A 17,754-nucleotide genomic window follows, 5' to 3' on the forward strand; every position below is an offset into this window, starting at 1 on the left:
AAAAATATGATAAACTCAACATCATACAAAAAACAGCTGTGTGCAGTTATTGCTGTTGATGGAGGTTTTTACAATCTTTCACACACTGCCTCTGCATCAGAGCTAGTTTTTGGTAAAATTGTGTTAAATAATAATAATGAATAATAACATGATGTAACATGTTGTAACGCCTTGTTGTTCGTCCCAGTTTCAAGACCTGCTCAGGAGCACATCATTTCATCATTATGTCCGGACGCCTCTGAAAAAGATGGCTGTAAATTCCCGACCTAAATGTATTTTGTCGTTATCATTATCATAAATATGACCTTATTAGACCTGATAAACTATAAAGAACTACTAGTTCTTTTAAGTTAAAACTTAAACAGCTGAGATTCACAGTACTTTCAACCACTGTCCCAAACAACATAAAAGCTGCCATCAAAGCTGGCTTGAGGGCAGTGGTGGTAATGGACTGTAGAGAGGCCCTCATCGACCGTACCTCACATCCATTAAAGTACATGCTAACCCACACACACACACACACACACACAGTGCCCTGAGGAGAGGTCAGACTCAGTTAAGTTTGTTTCATTATGGTCATTTGCACTGGAGCCACAGCTAAACACATGCAGTCCAGAGGAATAAATTGATTGGCTTAAAGACGGTTTAACCTGACATAAGCACAACACTTCCCTCTGTCCTTTATCTGGGGATGAAGGACAGAGAAAACTGAATATACTTAGATCTGGGAGTGTTTGCAAAAATGTTAGCAGCCTGAGAGAAACAACTCCATCACTTTTGTTCGAACACTTTCCCGTGATTCATTCAATTTAGAGCATTGGTTGTGATTTAGATTTTATGATTCGAATTGCTCAGTCTTTTGGGTTACTTGCATGTTTATCTTGACATCATGTGGAGGATGGAAAATATGACCATAATGTCGCAGAAATGATGTTTTATGGCATAATGACTGTTGAATGGTAGAACTCTACACTCACGGTACATTTACTATATCTATATATATATATATATATTCATCATCTTACTTACATGCACACTCCTGGGACAGGAGCAATCCAGATATTTATCTCAATATGTGCAAGTGAGAAAGTATTCAGGTTTCTAAACATCTGTGCACGTTACATTCTGACACCAGGAGATGTTTTTTTTTTCTTTCTTTTAAATAAATGCGCCTCGGTAGAGCATCCAGGTTCCTTTCATTTTATTTTAAGACTAGTTTAGTGTTTTTTTTTTTTTGTTAGTTTCATGCATCCAGTTTTATTGCAGTTTAAAGAAAAAAAACAAAAAAAAAACAGTGATGGTAAGCTGTGTCAGCCTGGACTTCACCTACCTTTAAGCATTACCATTTTAAGACCTACTGCTGGTTTCAAAATAAAAATAAATAAATTTAAAAAAAAAATAAGCTCAATACACTTGCAGAGCACGGCCTTCTGAAGCATCGCCCTTGAAAAGTTTTCCATTCCCCGTCCTCGGGTCAGCTGACGTGCTTTTCTTAGCTCCTCATTAAAATTCATTAATTGCTTCCTTTCTCCTGGGCGCAGGCAGGCTCAAAACTGGAACTGTCAAAAATTAGAGCGACTGTCCTGTGCTCCAGAAACGCCGAGCTGCTGCAAACGCGCCCGTCTGTGCTGCACGGCACGCAGAGGACAACACAGACACCAGGGAGAGCAACTTAAAGAAGTAGACGTAAATTTTATTTACTTGTTCTGTACATAAAGGATCAATACCAGCACAAGTGTTAACCATGGAAATATTAACACATGTAAATGGTATAAGAAAATAAAAAGGCACAATTTTCAATTCTTAAGTAAAAGACAGGCTTTCCTAGAGTATGAGAAGAGAGCACAGTAATACTGTTAATGCCATTACAAAATAACTCAGAAGCAAGGAAAAAAAAAAAAAAAAAAAAGTTCACCTCAAAGTAAGGAAATAATCAGGATGTATTTGCTTAATTAGCAGATTTCATTAAGCCCGATAAGGATAAACCCCATTCTGGTCCTTTTGCACAGACCAGCTAGGATGAAAGTGAGAAACCTTTATTCAATGAGGAGATAAATGACAATAAGCAGCATTTTGACCGGGTGAAACCATCTCCCTGGCCAAGAGGTCATGCACAGAGGCAACCAGCAGGCGTTTTTTTTTCCCTTTTTGTAAATGTCCCTTTTTGTTTTAATAAAACGCACAGTTTCAAATGCTCAATTTAAAAAGCGGACTACAAACTGACCCAAAAGAAGGAAAAAAGAAAAGAAAAAAGGTGGATACGAGTAAAAGCTGCACGATACTTCTGAGTGAACTGCTGAGCAACGATTTGAGCACAGTAAGCACTAAAAGAAGGGATGGGGGGGTAGTTTAGATTTACAGCAGAAATCTGCAACGTCTGCACAACTGTTAGATCCTCCGCTCCAACAGATCAACAGAACAGGTTGTAGCACAATAAGAACAAAGCTTCTTCCCACCAACTTGATCAAGCCCGTTTGCATAAAAATTGTGCACAAGACCAAAAAACCTAAAGGGAGCAAAGCCGGTTAAAAACCCAACGTGGACACATGTAACACATTAAGAAACACAAAAAAGGTCAGAGATGGGATTGCATGCGCTTGAACGTAAGACGCATCTTACTCTGAAGGCATTGATGGGATCTCATTGGTTTACTCAGACATTCCTCTGAACCCGTCCTCATGCCCACACTGTGGACACAGCAGTTTTAGTTTACCTTGTTGTCAGATGGTTTGGGGGGGGGGCTGAACAGGGCTACTGCCATTGCTGTTAGACATGTGAAGACCTGCAAAGACCTGCAAAGACCTGCTGAAAGCTCGGTACTCCTATACAAGAAACAACTTTTTTTTTTAAAGTGGAAATGTCTCCTTTTAGTGCGCCGTCGGCACTAAAAACCTGCTCATCTCTAAACGAAGTCTTTTTAAGTTTAAAAATAACGTTAAAGAAAAGGAGGTACCAACTGGACACGCAGTTACCTTTCCAACACACACGACGCGTCCATGACAGAAAACAAGAGAAAATAAAATAAAAACACTTTGATCATGTGGCACAAATTAGATCACATTTGGCCGAGTCACGTCTCATTAACACGATAAATAAGTCTCATCTGCGAGCGAGGCTGGAGAGTGGACGGGATGGAATCTACAGTGACGATGCTCCACACATCCACCTCTTCTGCTGCTTCCTTACACATACCAAGCATCGCATACATACGCACACACACAAACGCATTCTTACAAAAAAACATATTTGGAAAAAAAAAAAAAAAAAAGAAAGGAAAAAGAAATCGGTCAACCCCAATAACTCGTGGCCAATAAGTGTGTGTGCTTGCGGTTAAGGTACAACAGTGACTTGATTGCTTGGAGAAGTAACTTGACTGGTTGGTTAACTCCTCATTGCCTCAGTGCTCTCCACAGTCCACAGGGATGTTTCTTTTCCCCCTCATTTCATACAAAACATCAACTAAACGAACACACCTACACTTTCAAAAGTCCCCAAGACATTAAAATGACAAATATTCAGCGAAAAAAAAAAAAAAAATGTCGTGATGTTATGTGGTAAATATCCATTGTGTACAGACACACGCATGCACTGATACAAACACACTCTCACACTGATGCCCAGTGATCTTGAAATGAATGGAGAGGAGGGGGGGGACAAAAGCTGCCCAGCCTGAAACTGAGACACTGAAATGGGAACGGGAAGAAGCGGGGTTGGATTTTAGTTTGGGTCTCATGCCCGCAGCTGTAAACAGTCAAAAAGCCTCACAACGGCTGGCAACAGCAGAGGGGGTCGCCATCATGGTTCGGACCCCTCCCAAGCAGGCAAGCGCATAACTGTGACACTGGCGGGAGAGATGGAGACGGCCAGCAGATTCAGGTACACGAGGGCTCTGGTGAGAGGCTCTGATCGGACCCCTGGGTCAGTCACTCTCGTCCGGATCCTGGGGGTCTATGATTTTGACGTGGGTGAAGGGGAACAGACCCCTCCGCCCGTTCACCTCTCCCTCCCACTGGCCGCTGATGTTCATCCGCGTCACTCTGACAATATCCCCGACCTGAGGAAAGGAGGACGAGAGGGTGTGTAAGAGTGAGTATCATCCACAACATTCAATGCACACTGTGACTCATAATACATCTGGTGGGCTACACAACTATTAATAAAAAAACATACTTTCAAAAGAAAGAAAAAAAAGGTGCACCAGATCTGTACTTGAATGTCACACTTTAGTTTTACACAGATGACAGACCGGACCGCAGAAGTGTCGCTCTCAATGTGACCCAGATCTGATGCAGCCATCTGTTCTTTAGCAGGATTAGAAGTCAAAGTCTCCTCCGTCAAAATCGTGATTAACACTACAATGCGAGGGGACACATCATCGGTAGCATTAACTTTAACAAAGCTCCAAGGACATCCCGACTGATGAAAACAAAACAGAAGTGAAAAGAAAAATACCATTGAAACGCAGAGCACGTAATCCGATTTCACTTTTTAGATGATGCCTGCCTCTGAACTGAATAAGTAATGACTCACAGCTTCTGCTTCTTGAACACCAGAGGCCCCAAAATAGCCACAACACAAACCTAAATGGGTTTTTGCTTCAAGCTTTGACCTATTCTGAGCCAATGGCAGACGGTAGAAGAGACGCGATGGGATGTGATGAGTATGCGTAAAATCTTTTTTACCAAATGAACTGGGAAGACAGTCTAAGCCCATCATCTAGCCTCTTGAAGCACAACTAAATATTAGGGCCTGAGGCTTCGTGTGAATCTGGACACATTTAAATGATATTACATGATTACAGAGGAGTTCATTTTTTACACTTGTCAGAAAAACCCACCAAAGCACTTCATCGTCCGGTTTTCAAGTGCAAAGAAAAGGAGTTTAATCTGCACTTTGTCCCAAGTCAAATGACTCTGCAGCAGTCGCTGAGTTCTCACAGAGGATGCTGCAGTCGGGGCAACAAGAATGGGCAGAGACAAAAGCTTATCGACCGCAAAGGGATCTGAAACTGAAAGCAACAGCGTGTGGACCAAAAGACGAGATAAACTGCTTTTCACCCGTCTGAGCTCAAAGTGTGCCAGCTCGTTTGGAGTCCTGCTGTGCGGGTTGACATTAAAGCCGGGCAAATAATTGAATTTCAGTTTCAATCTAGATTTTCACATGGTATGCTGCCGTTGCTTATTTTGTTCATTTAAATGCAGTGCGGGCTTCCCTCATGGCAGCGCACTCCATCTCTCAAGCTCTGTACAGAATCAACAGAATCAGCAGAATCGTGTTGGGACGCAGGAGCCACGGCCCACTTTTGGAGTTGTGTGGGGAAGGTATTAACTCTGAGAGGATGGCAGACAGGCAGCCTTCGGTTAATAAGAAAGGAAAAACGAGGTGGAACGAGTTTTATGCCTACCACTGGAACAAAATGATGTTTCAAGGAAACACTTAACAAAGCAACCGCCTATTCACCCAACTCTTGCACACATGAGGAAAACCCCCAATTCTAATTTACTTTCAAGTTAAAAGTAAAAGTGTGGAATATAAAGAAATCAATTAATCAGTTAAAGGTCAATAGAGAGATACGTTTTCATTTAAATGATTACTTGTGTTTGACAATCGTGATTCCGATCATCAACTGAAAAAAAAAAAATCGTGATTTTGATTCTTGTAACAATCAGCCTGAGCTGACATCGAGTCCAAGCAAAGATAAACTAGCCTTATGATCGCAAGAGTCACAACTACCAGAAATTGAGCACACACAGCCTGAAAGATACAGTGTAGCCTAATGTCATCCCTTCATGTGGTCACATGCTTGTCCTCGGGAACCACACAGATTTTGAACACACTGCAGCCCTCAGAGCCCTGAGGGTAACCACGTTATTACCAGCAATGGGAAAGGATGTAATAAGCTTGTTTAAAAGGGGACTGCAACAGAGTATGGACCCAGCATCCACCTTTGGACTGCTTTCTTATAGCGCAGTCCTAATCTGTGTCAAAACCAGCCGTCATCAGCGTGTTGACTGACAGCTTGCCAGCTTTGTTTAGCATCAACAAAGTGCTGACGCAAAGACGGCAAAGTAAATGCGGCTTCAAAATACGTAGTCCACATCAGTTAGTGGGGACTGGGGGACCATAAACGCACATTTCCAATCAACTTTAAATCTGGACAGTGAGGAGAAAAGGAGTAATTTCAGCAGGTTGAACTCAGTTTCCCCCCCGTGTTTGAGCAGCACTGCAGCAAAATACTTCCAAGTCAGCTGTTGTGCTCTGTAAAAGTGTGAAAATGTTGCCTAAAAAAGATATACCACTCCCTTGCATGTAGCTCCCTTGTAAAGAAGAAGTTCTCGTCTCTTTTAGGGCCTGATGCAGTAAAAAAAAAAAAAAAAAAAAAAAAGTTATTTTTAGCTATTCGTTTGAGGCCTTCAGTCTGCAGCTTTGTATACTTCACTGCTACATTGTGACAACACAGCACTGCACGAGTGGTAAAACTAACGTCTCACTTTCAATTCCCAAACGCTAGGTTTGATTACCGCCTCTCTCCTATTCCTCATTAGTTAAGAAATTAACATTCACTCATCGGCATTCTTGAATGCAAGCTACAGCCTCGTACCTAAAGGAGCTTTCGTCAGAAGAGACGGAGCAGAGAGTGGCCGGCGGATGTCTTTTTGACAACTCAAACTCGCGTCAAAGTGGCAGATTGAATGAAAGACAGGACACGGAAAAAAGACAGCAGAGAAGACCACATTCCTTTTTTTAAGTAGAGCTGCTTAACCTTTAGCATGAGTGCTACCGACCAGGGTTTGCTCTAAAAATGTACGCTCATCTCTGTGCAAGAGTCAAAGAACACACTGTACCTCTCTACCCATGTCTAGTGGCCCCGCTTTCTTCCTACAACTGCTGACCAGCTGATGTCAGTAAACATTTAGTTAGAACTTCCATTTTTACCTAAAAATTTAAGAAAAAATTTAACCACAGCTCTTTTTGGAGCCCTACTGTATCTGAAGCATGCACTGAGCACACATCATTGCATGTTTTAACATGTTGCCACAGTGAAGCGGAATTAGTCAAGAGTCTCGGTGAGAAATGGAACGCAAGTGAAATGGCAACAGCACTGTGGTCAGAGCTGCAGTCAGTTTAGCAGCAAAACAACTTCCAGGAAAGATGACCCCCCCGACGCAGCGAGGTAGAATTAACCATCAATCAAACCACTCCATAGTGGAAACCGAGTCATGAAGCTGTGGTGAGTCTCACCGCGGAGCCTCCGCCCAGCGTCTCGTCACAGCTGTCAAATTGCATATCGCTTCCATCATTCCGACAAAAACAAAACACACAACACAGATCTCCGACATCTCCGCTTCAGCGCGACTTCTCAAACTATAAGAGAGGCAAAGGGGCTCGGTTCTTAGCCATCTCACTTCTAATAATACAGGTGGCTCGTTCATTTTCAGCAAACACCGACAACCAGCACGCCAACGCCAAGGCGTCATCGTGTAGCCTGACATTAGAGCAACAAGAGCTCGATAACATCCTAAAAATGTTGAACTACTGAATCTGTTTGACCACACACACACACAAAAAAAGAAAAAAAAAAAAAAACATCTCAGCATCGGTGAAGCGCTGGGACTTTTCTCGAGACACTTTCACACCCTCAAAGCTGCCATGGTAACTCTGTGGGTGACGGCAGTGTTTTCCCATGCACCAATAGAGCCCTGCAAAGTTGTGTTTGTAAAAAAAAACATTAGAACGGATGACCCGGCGATGCAGTCAATGACACGAACGCTCCGTTTATATCTTGTGTTGGCTCTTTGTCACACGATTGCCAACGTGTCTCAGGGAGAGCTCTACCAGGCTGCGATCGCCTGAGACTAAAGTTTAAAAGAGTTAATCAACAACTGAGATTCCTGCAGCAATGTTACCACGTTACTTTGGATCCACAGGATGACATTTTGAGCAAAACCAAGAGGCTGTGCAGCTTTAACTTGAGTAAACCTAATTCTGTTAAAGACTCTCAGGGAGGCCTGGAGATGTACTGTATTCCCAAACACAATTAAGTAATAACACCCCATGTATTAGTAATGAGATAATGTAATGCATTAACAGCATCATCTTGTAAGGACAAACTTATTTTTACAACAATACCTCCAGAGCGAGAGCCGTTTTGTCATAGGCACAAGGCACTCGTTTCTGGATGGCCTTTGCCATGACAGGGCCGTTCTGCACGGAGGGTAGAGGAGTGATGACCGCTCCGGGTGTACCAGGGGGCAGCGGAGAGGGCGTCTGAGGCTGGGCGTAGGCGTGAACCAGGGCGTGGGAGGGCTCAGGGATCCCGTAGCTGTTGGAGTTGCGAGATCCATGCGTAGGCTGGCCAGGGTGGGGCGAGGATCGTACCAATTTCTCTACATAGGGCACAGGGATCATCCCCACGCGTCCGTCTCTACTTTTGGCACTCCACCACTGTTCCTCCGGCTTCTCTAGAATGACGAGGATCTCCCCCTTCCTGAATGGGAGGTCCTCGGCGTCACTGCCAGTGAAGTCGTATAGTGTCCGCACATACTCCACGTTCTCTTCTGGGCCAACCACAGGCTGGATGGGACCGCCGATAGTGCTTGGGTACCTTGGAACATAACGACAACGTACAGGTGGACATTATTCAGGTGGCTTGACACGTTGGCCGCTGTCAATGTGAACGACAATCAACAAAAACTGACGTCAGACCTGTGAGCCAATTTCACATTTCATAAACATGATTTAGATTGAAGACAAGTTGGCAGGAAATTAACCCAAAAATGCTGCAAAAAGATTAGTGTTAAAGGACAAGACCGTTTTTTTGACATTGGGCCCTTGATTTCACATTATAACATGATGTTCTACTCACCCCTGCTTGTTGTTGGTAATTTGGAGCTGTTCCGAAGATATTCGAGAGGCATCTGGCTGCCCTCTTGAGATATTCGGCCATGAAACGGTTTCCTATGGGCAACGTTATACGGGCACAAACTATGCTGTTTATAATTTATTAATTACTCTACACTAGCACTGATAACGTGGAGGTACGTCGCTTACTTAAAAAAATCCGGGTTACTGTAATTTTGATTTTTTGTCGTAAAGTGGGTGTTACTGACGTCATCGTCGTGCTACTACCACAGACAGCCCACAGACCTGCTGCCTATTTATTCATTCGGCTAAAATTCAAATTTTTTTTAAGTAAGCGACGCACCTCCACGTTATCAGTGCTAGTGTACAGTAATTAATAAATTATAAACAGCATAGTTTGTGCCTGTATAATGTTGCCCATAGGAAACCGTTTCATGGCCGAATATCTCAAGAGAGCAGCCAGACGCCTCTCGAATATCTTCGGAACAGCTCCAAATGTTCAACAACAAGCAGGGGTGAGTAGAACATCATGTTATAATGTGAAATCAAGGGCCCAATGTCAAAAAAACGGTCTTGTCCTTTAATGCCGTTTCTAGCTTCAAACTCAAACCAGCATTTTGGTTAATGTTTATTTTTGAAACATTCTGTTTTCACACACACACTCTTAAAGCAGCAAATTGGCTGCTGGTGTGGTCAATATGCAAAGTGAGCAAACAGTGAGCTTTAAGATCAAACAGACCGAGAGTAGGCCGGCTATGATCAAACAATAGTTTGGTTAATAGTTACCAGAACAGCACAGGCTGATTTCCATACCTGGGAGCTGGCTCTATTAGCGTGGTCGTGTCCAGGTAGTGGATTTTGTAGAATTCCAGGAGGGCGGGGAGGTTTTCAAATTCTTGGTCGCCAATCTTAAACCTCTTGCTGGGCAAAGAGTTGATGATATAGTGGGACACCTTGGAGTTCTCAGACACCGACAGAACGTAGTCGCCCGGGCAGGTGGACGAGTCTCGAACAAGAAACATGCCATGCCTCTGTCCTTGTAGCCTATTCTGTGCCTCTTGTCGTGACACGGGTCCAAAATACCAGGCGGACCGATCAGCTGAGTCAAACCGAGCAGTTGACATTTCCGTTTTAAAAATAAGTTAATAAAAAAAATAAATTTAAAAAAAAAAGGGAGGGGGAGGTGGTGAAAAACAACAGACCACAAAATAAGTTAAAAGCGTGCTTCCACCCGGCCTATGAGAGCAAAGTGGAGGATTTGTAAGATGCAGGGCAGGGCATTCGTCGCCCAGCGAGCTTTCCTTGGAGGGATTTCTGCACAAACGCTACACTCTGGGTGGACCCGGTTACAAAACAAAAAAAAAAGTACAAATCAACCTGACGTTTTTTAAGGGTCAGGCTGCGACTCACTTCACCCAACTTTGGAGCATAATGTGGTTCCTGTGCTCAGCAGTCAGTGGCTGAGGAATAGCCAAACGAGAGAGAAAATTACAAACTTACGACGGCCCAACACAGACGGAGACCGAGGCAACAAATGATCAATGAAGCTTCCCCTTTTTGTTCCGCCTTCCGAGAAAGCACCAGGCTTCTTTTCAAATAATTCAACTCCTCCAGTCAGTGTCAGTTATGAGAACGGAAAAGGTGGTCTCAGTATTTCATCTGATAAATCCCCATGTCTGCATAAAGGTTGTGGCGATGGCCGCGGGTAGGGAACACAAACGACCCGTTCAAATCCTCTCGGTCTCACGGTAAGGCACACGTCATGGAGACTGGGTATTTGAGTCGGCTCTCTCGGGTCGAAGCAGACTTTTGAGGCAACACAGCAAAAATGGCGGCCCGCAACACGTCTTCACACAAAAAATGATTTCACAGCAGCGGCTCGTCTGCCGCGCGTGCATCTCACGAGCTAGACTCGTGCAGTGGGGCTCCCGCGTGCATTCCAGGCCGCTTACGGTGGATCCTGACGGGACTATAGTAGAGTTTGTACTTTGACTTATTTCGGCTAGTCCTCCCCTTACTCGAGCCAGCAGAAGTGCGAGTAAGAGACCGAAAAATGGCGACTGGAGGGCAGGTCCCGCTTTCTATCTGTACGTCACTGATGACAGGCTGGGGGGGTGGGCGGGTGTCGAGGGAAAGGACAGTCCCTCACCCCCACGCAAGGAACTCAGCGTCAGACATGTTTCCATGATCCAGTTCAAAGAAAAAGACGATGTGGAGAATTACGTCGTCATGAAACGGCAGTTACTCATTAATTAAATCATTTTTTTGTTTTTTAATAAACAAAAATTCATGAAAAATTAATAAAAAAAACAGTGGAAGGACGGAACTCAATTTAACCATGCCTCGTACATTTCAAAAGTGATAATAATCCGGATTTTTTTTTGGCTGAACACAATATGGCGTATTTGCTCTGTTAACTATTTCACGTCACCGGCGAAGCCTCTTACATATTTCCCTTTTTTTCATTTCCTGTTGCCCTTTAACTTCCCCTTCCTCTCAGTCATAATAAGAATCCTGTGGCACAGAGCTGTGACACATCAATTTGGAGCTCCTTCACAGCCCACGGCACAATAATCTGAAAGGGTCTATTGAAATGCAGAGGAAGCAAATAAAGAAAAAACGATGCATGCAGCAACAACAACAAAAAGAAGAAGGTGTCAAACAATGTGGTTTGCAAACCCCCCAATGCAGCCAAAACTATTTGTGTGTGTTTATGAAAGTAAAACGTGTAAAGCGGCATCTCTGTGCTCTTAGTTTGGGTGGGCCGGGCCTCGGGAGGCTGCAGCCTGCACAGAGCAGCTCTCTCATCACCGCAGCACTGTTTGAATCTTAATAGATTCAATCCCACTGGGTCCTTACAGAGGAGGTCTGCCAAATTCCGTCATTTCAACAACAAAAGCAGTGATGCAAGAAGCTGGTGAGAGAAAAAAAAAAAAGGGGGCAAATGTTGTTGCACTCCATTCATAACTTTTAATCGAACCATAATCATTGGTACCGACCTGTGTCTCACCAGTTCTGATTTGTTTTTATACTTTTTTACATCTTGACATTTGTGTTTCTCTACCAGAAATAGGGATACGGTGAGTTTTTAACAAACGTGTGTGTGATGTCCTGTCAAACTATTTGACCAATGAGCACTGAACACCACCATCTAGTGGGTGTCTAAAATAAACAATGTAGGCCTTGGATTCACAAGCAAGTACTACAGTTTTTTTTAGTTTTTTTTTTTAATTGACACCAATCCGTCTGTGGGGTAAAGGAATGAAACACTACAGCTACTGACAGGATGGCGGCCTATAGTTACATCTACCAGGGGACGAGTGCAGATGATGCCCTTGCAGTCCCAGGGGGACATAAAGTATGGTGGCCCCCGAAGTGTAAAGAAAAGGTAGAGCAAAACGGTACGACTTAACCGAGATCAAAACATAAGAGGGTATATGGCCATGTCCAACGAAACTACCAATCGAATGGGTGAGGCGTGCTCTCTCACACTCACTCCTGAGGTCAGTACAGACTTGCCAGTTCACCTAACATGACTGTTTCTGAGGAACGGTGGGCACTGATATCACAGCAGGCTTCCGGAAGATGCTTGACATAAATGGCGTTAAAACCTGGTTACGCTCAAGTCAATCAATGCTGACAGCTCGCCACTGAACTCTGCGCCGGAGCAGGTATTTCCAAACCTCTAGAGGTGGAGTCACCCGGTTCCTTCTGGAAATTGTGCATCCTTGTCGAGCTGCATGCAGATCTTGACCTGCCCAGCGCTGTTGCACAACCGTTGGTAAAGTTTTCATGATTGGAAAATAAGCGAGGCGTCGTCATGTTTGTTGACACACACATCTGTGTACCAACTAACCAGTCAGGGTTTACAAGGCGCCTAAAAGCTGGAGAGTGTGTTTCATTGAGAAGTGAGCGCCACAGGTAAACACAGAAGGCCGGTATTTTCACTTTGTTTTTGTTTTTTTAAACCGGATCTTAGTCCAGTTTCTCAAGCTCATTTCTTAAAGAATGATCTTTCATTGAATGAATGAATGAATTAATTTATTTGACTATTATTTTGTAAAACATGGTACAGCAACTGAACCATACATTGAAAGAAATAAATAGTCAGGGATAACACAAAAAAGCCCTAAGGCTTATTTCCATTGTGTGTACAAGATGAACCATGAACAAATAAACAAAGCAGCCGTGAGGTCTGAACAGTAGGCGGGTCGCTATAATAAGGGTAGATGTACGTAACGGAAAAACAGAAGTTTAACTGTGTTCAAACAACGCATTCCTTCCTCATATTTCAACTTGTGCTTTTTGTTTGACGGGTTTTCAACAACCACTTACTCGTAGTTTTGGTTTAAACTTAAAAGAAACCACAGGTTTAAGCTTTGGTTTGTAGAGTGGGGACACTTTCTGTGACACACTTTGATGTGTCAGAGAAGGCTTTTGTTTGTTATTCTACAACGTGTCCATGAGAGGCAACAAGAGGCATCCTTCAAGCCTGAACATAGCAGCAGAGCAGTTTTGTGTTATTGAAATGCATTCATTTTGAGTTGTGCTGTAGGTGAAACGTGGAGGTAAAAGTGCAGAAAAAAAAAGGATACTTCCATTCTAAACGTGGAAACTTAACTGGTCAAAAAATGTTTTATATATATATATATATATATATATATATATATATCTTTACATTAACCATTCCCTGTGCAAACGGGTGAACAGTAAGGGAGAGACATTCACCGATATGCATATATGTAAATGACATGAGTTTTTTGTATCCCTTTTAGCTTACTGTATTTTCACTCAGGCCCCCACCGTGGGTTTGTTGTGCTCGTGGCTGAAATGTCACAAACAGTCACTGGTTGACACAAGTAAAATCTTACAGCACAGCAAGCAGAGGCTTTCTTTCTTTCTTTCTTTCTTTCTCCGTTTTTAAGGGTGATGCATTGTTTCATGTTTTGTGGCAACACCATGCTCTGCTCTTCCTTTTTATTCCATTTCCAGCCTTCATAAACTCAATACTGAAGCACTACAGCGGTGAGGTCGATGATGTTTGTGCGGGCGTAGCGATTACGCCTTTGGGTGGAGAATGCGATTGGGCCATGGATTTGTTTTAAAGGCTTTCATGTTGAAATGCCATAGCTGGAAAAGCACAGGTGTATTAATAGTGGCTGCATTGGACTTAAGGCAGGTCCTGCTAGAGATAATGCAGGTTTCATTGTCAGGGCTTACCTGGATATTTAACACAACTGAGCCACGACAAATTCAACTTGTGTTTTCTTGCTGTGGCATGTTGAAAAAAAAGAATCTGCTTAAAATAAACTATTCTAATCATGTTTACACCATCCCAAGACAGCTATTATGGATCACAAATGCATCAAATTTATAGCAGAGGATTTATTTGCGGCAAAGTTTTCTCAGACCATTCAAGGCTCCACGCCGTGGTGGTTTGGATCCGGTCAACGAAAAGTCCTTTTCAAGCGTTCCCTCTGCAAGGCACGAGTACGCCTCTGTCTGTCCGCGACGTTGGAGCTGAGGCTCTGCTTGAGGGCCGGGAGAACAACCCCGGACTGAGAGGGTCCATACCTGCGGGAGCAATATGTGGAATTCACTTAAATGGCCAACCGAAAGGCAATTTGTTTTTTCTTTTTTTCTTTATACGACTGGCATTTGTGAAAAGTTGCATTACAGAGAAGTGAGCGGTCTGTTGCACGCGCTGGTGATAGATACAGGCAAAGGAACAGAGGACACGTTCCATCGGTAGCACCTACGTTTTCTCCGGAAAGGACTGAAGACCGAGCTTGGGTAATTTCTTTTCTTCTCCAGATTTGCTGAAATCAAAATAAGAGACATTTTCACAACTGTGCTTTTTTTTTTTTCTTTTAAATTCTTTTTTAAAGCTTTATCATATGTTTTTATTATGATGTCGCTTTACCGAGTTCCATCAACGAGGTAGGCCTTGGTCAGAATGTAGTTTTCTGGGGTGATTTTCTTGCTCAAAACGATGTCTCTCAGCAGCGCCTTCACACGTACAATCTAGAAGACAACAAAGGTGCGAAGAATCACGCAGAAGCAAAAATCGTTTAAGGTCGTTAGGCATTGTCCTCAACGCCAAAAGTATTCAAACTAATAGCTTTCGACGAAGGGCGCTTACTTCCTGAGACTGTAAACTGTTTGCGTTGTAAAGCTGTCGGATGATGACCTCGCACTCCTGCAGTGTGGGAGCGCGCGGCGGCTGGGAAGGACTGCTTTGGATTCGTAGAGGTTGCAGGGAAGTGATGAGGCGACCCTTCGTGTCAGTGCCATGGTCCTGCCTGGCTGATCCCTGAACTTCACTGGCTTCACCGAAGCTTCTCCGCAGAGGTCAACGAGATAACATCAGTCAAAGGCAACGTACGGCTTGTTAAAGACGAGCTTTCGCTGGGGGGGAATTAATAAATAATACCTCTCCCTTTTCTTTTTTTGGGGTGTAGGGAAAAACAATCAGAAAGATGCAAATTCACCTCAAAGTCTGGTCCTGTAAGGGTCGCGTGTCCTGGAGAGGCTCCTCCAGGTAGAGACCTGTGTGGGCTTCACTGCCCTGAGTGGGTGGTCTAGTGGCTCGTTGGCTGCGTGTCAGTCCTGCAAAACAGAAGACACAACAAGAGGAACTGCTGAGCTCTCTAAATGTCTGTCTAATCTGCTGTTTGGAGGTTCGCCTGCTTCAGTTTAGGCTGCAATACGAAGAGCTGGGGCCTCTTTTTTTTATTTTGAAAAACGACGACACAAGGATGCCTCTTCTATGGTTTGTTGAATTAGGCAGTTGGGCACCACTGTGCAAGTCAACAGGCAGGTGCACTTTACAGTGGTATTGGATTCAGAAGATTTGTTTAAATTGAGAATATGCAGCTTTAAACTTACTCGAAATGTTGCAGGTTTGGACAGTGTCAGTCATTTCTACTTCAAATGATCCTCTATGAGGATTACATCTTACCTTTTCTACTTGACTTGGGATGCTCCATGATCAGCTTATACTGCAGCTCTGCAAAATCCATTACAAGAGAACTTTAGCTTACATGATGTTGGAGCCGGAAAGGCACAGTCCCAGCAAATGCTGCCCATTTGTCAATGAGGGCCGGACTACTCTGACAGAGTGCAGACAAGATGACTGGGGAGTCTCCTGGTGGGTGGTGAGATGCTGAGGCCTGTTCTGACACAGGATCTCTGTCCACCTCCCGCTGAGATCCTGTCAAAACCCTGCAGTTGCTATGCTACCACCAGACCTAGATTAGATGTCCCCGTTGTAAGCACCTTATCAGTACACTGGCAGGTCTTTGTTACTTATTTGAATTCATTGCAGACAGTCAACAAGTCCGGTCCTTATAAATGGAAAATGACGTGCATTCACTGGATGAATTGTTTGTCCTTCAGGGTAACAAATTTGGCTGATTCTTTAACGCCACAACCCCGCAGGCTCCCACATGGAAAAATAAGATAATCTGCCCTTTTCTTTTTTTTTTTTAAATCAATCTATAAGGAAATAGTGCGGTAGTGGCTCAAATTATTTTAAAGCATCTTGAGAGTAACCTTAAACACAACATTTTTTTTTTCTCTATTTGTTCTAAAAACATCACTGTTCGAGCTTACACCTTTATTCTCCCTCCTGAGATACTCTATCTCCGCATGGAGCTTCTCCAGAGTTTCCTTGTGCTGCTGCTGCAGGAACTGGATGCTCATCTGAAACGATGTGACGCGGCCGTCCGTGCCGCCCGGACGGGCAGTCCTCGCGGCTGCCGCCCCAACTCCTCTGTCCGTTAGCTGGACAGCAGGCAGTGGCTGCAGAGGGTGGTCCGCCGGTGAACGTCGCAGAGAGCACGGTTTGCGAAAGTGGCCGACCCTAGTCCAGTGTGGCAAATGCTGTAGCGGAGGGAGGTTGTTACTTGACATCGCTTTGGTTCATTCGACTGACGAGCTCTCCCTTGAAGCCCCTCAACAGCCAAAGTTTGGAAACTTCTTTCCACTGGAGTTAGCTTGCAACCAATAAGCTAGCTAGTTTTCCTTCTCCCATTATATTCAAGAATGGACAAGCTAACCCACATTGTTGTCCTACAACAACTAAATAAAATTACCTCGAGACTCGAGTACACCTTGCTGATAAACAGCACAAGTAGGCCTACCCTGGATTTCTTTGGCACTCAATTGACATGCGCGCAACTCACACACACCGTTGCCATGACAACTGTTTTGCTCTTTTCCCTTTCCCCGATGCGAGGCCTTCAGGCAATCTGTGGAAATGGAAATAATCATTTCGTACAACTAGCAGGCTCAATGTCCAACAAAAAAGAGCGCCAAATCGTTTGATTGATGGATTTTGTTGGGGCCGATAGTTCTCACCCTCCTAAACCAAATTGCTTTGGAAAGGAAATCTCCAGAAGTTTAAATAGTCCTTGACACTGGACCAATTCTTTATAACGTCTAAATGAATAAAAAAGATACATAGCTTTAACAAATCCTTTTGAGTTCAAAACTATGAAAGTGGTGACATAAAACGCAAAAAATCGATGCATTTATAAAACAAGCAAATTGTAGATAAATGGTGCATCTCCCCAAATGTTCTAGTTTCAAATTTGGTATGAAACCGCATTAAAAAGTTGCCTACCAAGTTATCCAGTTATCACCAAGTCCTTTCATTTAACAAATGCTGCATTACATCATTTTGCTTTGGTTAATTGGTCTCCGGTGTTTCCAAAATGTTCCAAGAATTGATGCAACACTTTTTTTTTATCATTTTCCAACTTTCTTCCGAAAGCTTTCTGGATTCTTCCTGGGGTACGCTGGGCTTGGCAAGGTTGTAAATGATGAAGTAGATTAGTGAAACTTTTACAAAAACTGCCCAACTGACGTGACACGACAACAGAGGAAATT

The 17,754-nt window shown here is 43.5% G+C and overlaps 2 protein-coding genes across 2 annotated transcripts; both read right to left on the bottom strand.

Annotated features, from left to right (window-relative positions):
• Positions 1 to 1,672: 1,672 nt before the first annotated feature.
• crkl (v-crk avian sarcoma virus CT10 oncogene homolog-like) lies at positions 1,673 to 10,926 on the bottom strand. The gene is made up of 3 exons (XM_075455872.1): positions 9,676 to 10,926; positions 8,131 to 8,605; positions 1,673 to 4,054 (listed from the first exon to the last, which is right to left on the bottom strand). Exons 1-3 carry the CDS (start codon positions 9,984 to 9,986, stop codon positions 3,920 to 3,922), a joined length of 921 nt encoding a protein of 306 aa, XP_075311987.1. The 5' UTR covers positions 9,987 to 10,926; the 3' UTR covers positions 1,673 to 3,919.
• A 1,960-nt stretch (positions 10,927 to 12,886) lies between these two features.
• ccdc74b (coiled-coil domain containing 74B) lies at positions 12,887 to 17,013 on the bottom strand. The gene is made up of 7 exons (XM_075455595.1): positions 16,479 to 17,013; positions 15,824 to 15,871; positions 15,354 to 15,471; positions 15,005 to 15,200; positions 14,786 to 14,886; positions 14,622 to 14,681; positions 12,887 to 14,436 (listed from the first exon to the last, which is right to left on the bottom strand). The coding sequence occupies exons 1-7, from the start codon at positions 16,774 to 16,776 to the stop codon at positions 14,310 to 14,312; spliced, it is 948 nt and encodes a 315-aa protein (XP_075311710.1). The 5' UTR covers positions 16,777 to 17,013; the 3' UTR covers positions 12,887 to 14,309.
• Between the last annotated feature and the right edge of the window lie 741 nt (positions 17,014 to 17,754).

This window comes from Odontesthes bonariensis, chromosome 22 (genome assembly GCF_027942865.1).
Source record: "Odontesthes bonariensis isolate fOdoBon6 chromosome 22, fOdoBon6.hap1, whole genome shotgun sequence".
NCBI classification, from domain to species: domain Eukaryota; kingdom Metazoa; phylum Chordata; class Actinopteri; order Atheriniformes; family Atherinopsidae; genus Odontesthes; species Odontesthes bonariensis.

Bases quoted from the DNA above. Each gene is read 5' to 3' on its own strand.
- crkl (XM_075455872.1), bottom strand. From the start codon at position 9,986: ATGTCAACTGCTCGGTTTGACTCAGCTGATCGGTCCGCCTGGTATTTT. The intron at 8,606-9,675 runs GTATGGAAATCA...TTATGTTCCAAG, and splicing joins CTAATAGAGCCAGCTCCCAG to GTACCCAAGCACTATCGGCG. The intron at 4,055-8,130 runs GTATTGTTGTAA...TCCTTTCCTCAG, and splicing joins AAACGGCTCTCGCTCTGGAG to GTCGGGGATATTGTCAGAGT.
- ccdc74b (XM_075455595.1), bottom strand. From the start codon at position 16,776: ATGTCAAGTAACAACCTCCCTCCGCTACAGCATTTGCCACACTGGACT. The intron at 15,201-15,353 runs GTGAATTTGCAT...TCTGCGGAGAAG, and splicing joins TTACAGGACCAGACTTTGAG to CTTCGGTGAAGCCAGTGAAG. The intron at 14,887-15,004 runs GTAAGCGCCCTT...GTTGTCTTCTAG, and splicing joins ACAGTTTACAGTCTCAGGAA to ATTGTACGTGTGAAGGCGCT.